We start from the raw sequence: 5,295 nt of genomic DNA, 5'->3' as shown, positions 1-5,295 counted from the left end.
AATCTATAACATATAGTAAACTTATGCTAGCATTGGGAGATTCTACAATCCTTTTTTGGTATCATACCCTCAAGTTAAATTCATGGTTAGCCTTGTTTGGACAGCCATCTTTCAAAGAAAAATTGTTATGTTTTCCATGAACACATTTTTCAATCACCTTTTTACCTCACATATATCAAATCGCTAAAGTAATTTTTCTATAAAAAATCTAGAAAAATGCAATCCAAACACAAAAGTATTTCAGACCGTTAGACAATAGGCTCCTTAAAAGGAACCATTGCTATCACTAAGAGACAAAAATTAAGGGAATGGCTCCTTAAAGGAAAATAGAATTTTATTTATAATTGCACCATTTGCACAAAGGAGTATTTGGCACCAAGGGGTTCACAAGACAATATATTTTCCATTTAAATTAACAAATAAGAATTTTGAAACAGACCAAAATAGAAAAAGTATGATATTTTTTTAATGAGACGATATAGAGCCACCGCACAGTTAAAAAAGACCACTACCGCAGTCAAAGTCTGTTTGAGATATTAGAAAGGAGTGTGAAGAAATAGCAACGCTAGATAGCATGATATAAGCTTCCAAATTAAGAAGAATTTGGCAATTAGCATCCAACTCTTAAATCATGTCGCTGAAACCAGTAACAGCAGTCGTAGCCTATTTTCTCGTTCACATCGCAGTTGCTGCAGCAGCTTCTGATGATGTTGGGTTCATCTATCAAGGATTTCAATCATCAAATCTAAGCCTGGATGGATTAGCCACAGTCACCAAAAATGGCCTCCTGCGGGTAACCAACAGCACCATATTACAAACTGGGTACGCCTTCTATCCTAATCCCATCAACTTCAAGACGACACCTAATAGTTCAGCTTTCTCCTTTTCCACCCAATTTGTGTTTGCTATAGTACCCGATGTCCCAGGCGTGACTGGTACGGGAATGGCATTCGCGATTGCACCAAGAAGAAAACTTGCACAAGTGCCTTCCTATCCGTTGCTTGGCCTCTTCGATACAAACACCAATGGAAATCAAACAAATCACGTTTTTGCTGTGGAGCTTGACATTTACCAAGACCAAGATATTGAAGATATCAATGACAACCATGTTGGTATTGATATTTACTCTGTGATCTCCAAGGCATCCGCACCAGCGAGTTACCAAGCTAATAACAAAAGTTCATTTGACAACTTAACTCTCATCAGCGGTCAACCGATGCAGCTTTGGGTGGAATACGACGGGGTGGAGAGGAGAATCGATGTAACATTAGCTCCAATGGAGGCTGCTAAACCACATACTCCTCTTTTGTCTTTGAAATATGATCTTTCGCCAATTTTACAGCAGACCATGTATGTTGGCTTTTCGGCAGTCTCTAGTCCACTCAAAACAGGAATAACTAATTTTATACTTGGATGGAGCTTCAGGATGAATGGCGTTGCACAAGCTCTTGATCTCTCTCGGCTCCCCAAGCTACCTCGGATTGGACATAAGAAAGTGTCTAAAATTTTCACCATGGGATTGCCCCTGATTTTTGTACTTATGTTGATAATACTAACATCTGGAGTAGCTTATTATCTATGGAGAAAGTGGAAGTTTGCAGAAGTGCTGGAAGAATGGGAGCTTGCTTATGGACCTCACAGGTTCAAGTATAAGGATTTATACATTGCCACCGAGGGGTTCAGAGAAAAAGAGCTGTTGGGAGAAGGCGGATTTGGCAGGGTCTACAAAGGCATTTTGACAACAAACAAGGTTGAGGTTGCTGTCAAGAAGGTCTCTCATCAAGGAAGACAGGGAATGAGAGAATTTGTTGCAGAAATCATCAGTATTGGTCGCTTACGCAATAGAAATTTAGTACCATTCTTGGGTTATTGTCGGCGTAAAGGAGAGTTACTTTTGGTATACGAGTTCATGCCCAATGGTAGTCTAGATAAATTTTTGTATAACCAGCCCAAGTATATCCTCAGCTGGAGCCAAAGATTGCGAGTCATCAAAGGTGTAGCATCAGGGTTATTTTATCTACATGAAGAATGGGAGAAAGTTGTGATCCACAGAGATGTAAAAGCCAGTAATGTATTGTTGGATGCTGAACTGAATGGAAGATTAGGAGATTTTGGCCTGGCAAGGCTATACGATCATGGAACTCTGCCTCAAAGCACCCATGTAGCGGGATCTTTTGGGTACCTTGCCCCTGAGTGTAGTAGGACAGGGAGGGCCACAACGAAGACTGATGTATATGCTTTTGGGGCCTTTTTGCTAGAGGTTGCATGTGGAAGAAGGCCAATAGATCCCCGAGCAGTACCAGAAGAGAGTATCATTTTGGTTGATTGGGTATTTTTGTTCTGGAAAGAAGGGGATATTCTCCAAGCGGTTGATCAAAAGCTGGGTGCTGAGTATGTGAAAGAGGAAGCAGAATTGGTGTTGAAACTAGGCTTGTTATGCTCTCATTCAGAACCAAATCTTAGGCCAAGTATGAGGCAATTTCTGTTGTACTTGGAGGGATCAGTTGCCCTGCCTGATTTATCATCACTGGCCATGAGGGGTTCTGCTGTTGGTTTTGACGTTTCCACAGAAAAATGTTTTTCACATTCTGTAGCAGACTATCTTCTCTCTGATGGTCGGTAATTAAGATGCTTATCTTTCTGATTTATTAATTTTTTGTAAAAAAATTAATTTTCTGGCATGTCTGTTCTCTCTCTTTATTAGTGTGGCAGATCTATATATGTAAGGTTAAAATGTTGTTAGTTGATTCTTTTCTCCTTTCTGTAGAATCTATTATCTTGTTTCTATAAGTCTTGTAAAAAGATTCATTAATAGCAGCTATGCATTTATCATCCCACCATTCTTGAGAACAAGAGCAAAGATAGCCAAGACCACAGGAGCTTCACCCATCAAGTGACCAAAGCTCGAAAGCATTTGGTTTTTTATTCAAGTACTCACATTATTGTCACATGTTGAAGAACTCGTGCTTCTATACTTGGTAGAAATTGTTAATCTCTTTCAATTCTTCCATCAAACTTCAAAATTAGCTTGATAACAATCTCGCAAGTGCTCATTATATGTCCAAGCACCCAAATTTAGTACCATGAAAAACACAAGTCAGATTTATTGCATGGTAACTGGCTTGTTACCTAACAAACTTGATCTCCGTTTTGATTGGTCATTTTTTCAAAAATAAGTTTTTTAAATATAATGTTATAGTAATACATCATAACTCAAAAAAGCATCACATTCATATAATATATCAAATATTTTTAACAATTTTTATAGTAAAAATTTTTCATATATACTATTACAGTAAAATTTTTCAAAAACACCTTCAAAAACTGTTAATCTAGACAATAAAAAAATCCCAGCTTACAAATCATTGAAAAGTACTGGTCAATTCTTAGAATCATGTCTCACAAGTTTCAATTCAAATCAATTTTTTCTTATGATGTAAACAAACGAATGCATGATGCAAATGGATTTAGATAGGATGTAAAGTATAAACAAGTGGGAATGCGGTGTAAAAAGATAGAAAATGACCATTCTATTTTCAATTAATTTCAGCTAAAACTTATGAGGGGAAAATCCTTCAATCCTAACGTGCACGGTCTTGATTTGAAAGCAAGTCGTTTTACAGCATCTTGACGGAAGACTGTGGACAATTCTTTAATTAGTTTACTAAGTCAGTCTTCGAGCTACAAAGTCCCATCGGCCCAATCTTGATCCATTTTCGCTTCCACCCTGACCTTGTTTTCCAACAATTATTCGTAGATGTGGACTTCTTTTCTAGAAAAATCAATGCTCCTACAAAAACACAATAATGTGATGGGTCCCACTCCCATCCCACGCCCATTTCCATTCTTTAAAAAATGTCTCCCCAGTACTCAATTACCGACCCACTAACCCAAGTCATGCTTTTGACTTTTTTCATATGTTCTTTCACAGGTGTTAATTTTTATTCATATTTTGTTATTTATATATCCAAGAAGAAAACAATCCAAATACTCAACTATAAGTCTATAATATAAAATATTAAGAAAACAATAATTAAAGTTCAATCTGAAAATCAAAGTACTACAAACCTTTACATTAAAAAATGGGTAGGTGGCCGGCAGCATTGCCATACAGTCCTCTAATTTTCTTTAGCTTGAAAATTAAACACAACTAAGGCTATGTTTGATAAAACTAAAGTCTAGAATCTTAAATTTTGAAATATGAAAATTAAGTGCTAAAACTATTAAATTGCTAAATTGACAAAGCTATTTTTGTTTAATAACTAACTGAATTATAACATTGAATTGAAATATCACACAAATATTATAATTTAAATATTATCTTTATTTGTACATTCAGAGGGAAAGGAAAATATGTGTGTGGGTGTGTGTGAAAGAGAGAGAATAATGAATTAATTTTCAACATTAAGTAAAGTTATTAAACTAACCTAACTGAAAGCCTATTTACTCATAAATGAACAGTTGACAGGTGTCGAGCATATACAATAATAAATACCTACTTAACAAAAATATAAATTTTGTATATAGCAGTGAGCAGGGTCGAATCCAGAGGGATTGGGGATAATTTGTTTATTCTAAAATTCAGAATATGGGGGGTTTTTGGAAAATATAAAATAACTAATTAACCAACTAATGAAACAATTAACAAAAATAATATGAATTAATCAATAATAAGTACGGCTCTAGCCAAAGGTGCAACTCTTTAGATACGGTCCATTCAACTGATCATCAATATAAAAATAATTCAATTACTCATTAATAGATTGGTTATAGTTGTCATACACGCGATAAACAACCAACTTTTCCTTACTTTTTTGATAGTCAAGGTATAACCATTAACTATTTCCCTAACCAAAAAATAACCCTAGGTATGACCATAAGATTTAATTCCTCGATTGTATTAAGAATTAGAAAAGCCCAACCCTAATCAACAAACACGCTATGAGGGTTTGTTTAAATTAAATCATACATTTCCCTAACATAGAACCAATCACTCTAGTCGCCACTAGTATTAATCAATTGAACAATTACGGATTCAATCAATTAATCTGGTAGTAGATTATTAGATTAATTCGAATATCGGACCCTTGACATTCAAATAACAGAACAATCATAAGAAGTTAAATCAGAAAATGTACAAACACCAATGAATAAAAGAAATAAGTAAAATAATTCGATCTCACAGATGTTTGGAACCGAATTCTCAAATTGACCTTCGAATAAAAAATGGGAATTTAGTTCTTCATTATTGAGAAAATTGCTAACGTGATGCTATGGGAAAGAGCCAAAATCATC

General features: G+C 35.4%; 1 protein-coding gene across 1 annotated transcript; it reads left to right on the top strand.

The window, feature by feature from the left end:
• The first annotated feature begins 631 nt into the window (after positions 1–631).
• LOC113755978 (L-type lectin-domain containing receptor kinase IV.1-like) lies at positions 632–2,623 on the top strand. The gene has a single exon (XM_027299807.1). It carries the CDS (start codon positions 632–634, stop codon positions 2,621–2,623), a length of 1,992 nt encoding a protein of 663 aa, XP_027155608.1.
• The last annotated feature ends 2,672 nt before the right edge of the window (positions 2,624–5,295 follow it).

Source organism: Coffea eugenioides, unplaced genomic scaffold, assembly GCF_003713205.1.
Source record: "Coffea eugenioides isolate CCC68of unplaced genomic scaffold, Ceug_1.0 ScVebR1_1882;HRSCAF=2814, whole genome shotgun sequence".
Lineage (NCBI taxonomy): Eukaryota > Viridiplantae > Streptophyta > Magnoliopsida > Gentianales > Rubiaceae > Coffea > Coffea eugenioides.
This window is presented reverse-complemented; position numbering and strand designations above follow the sequence as displayed.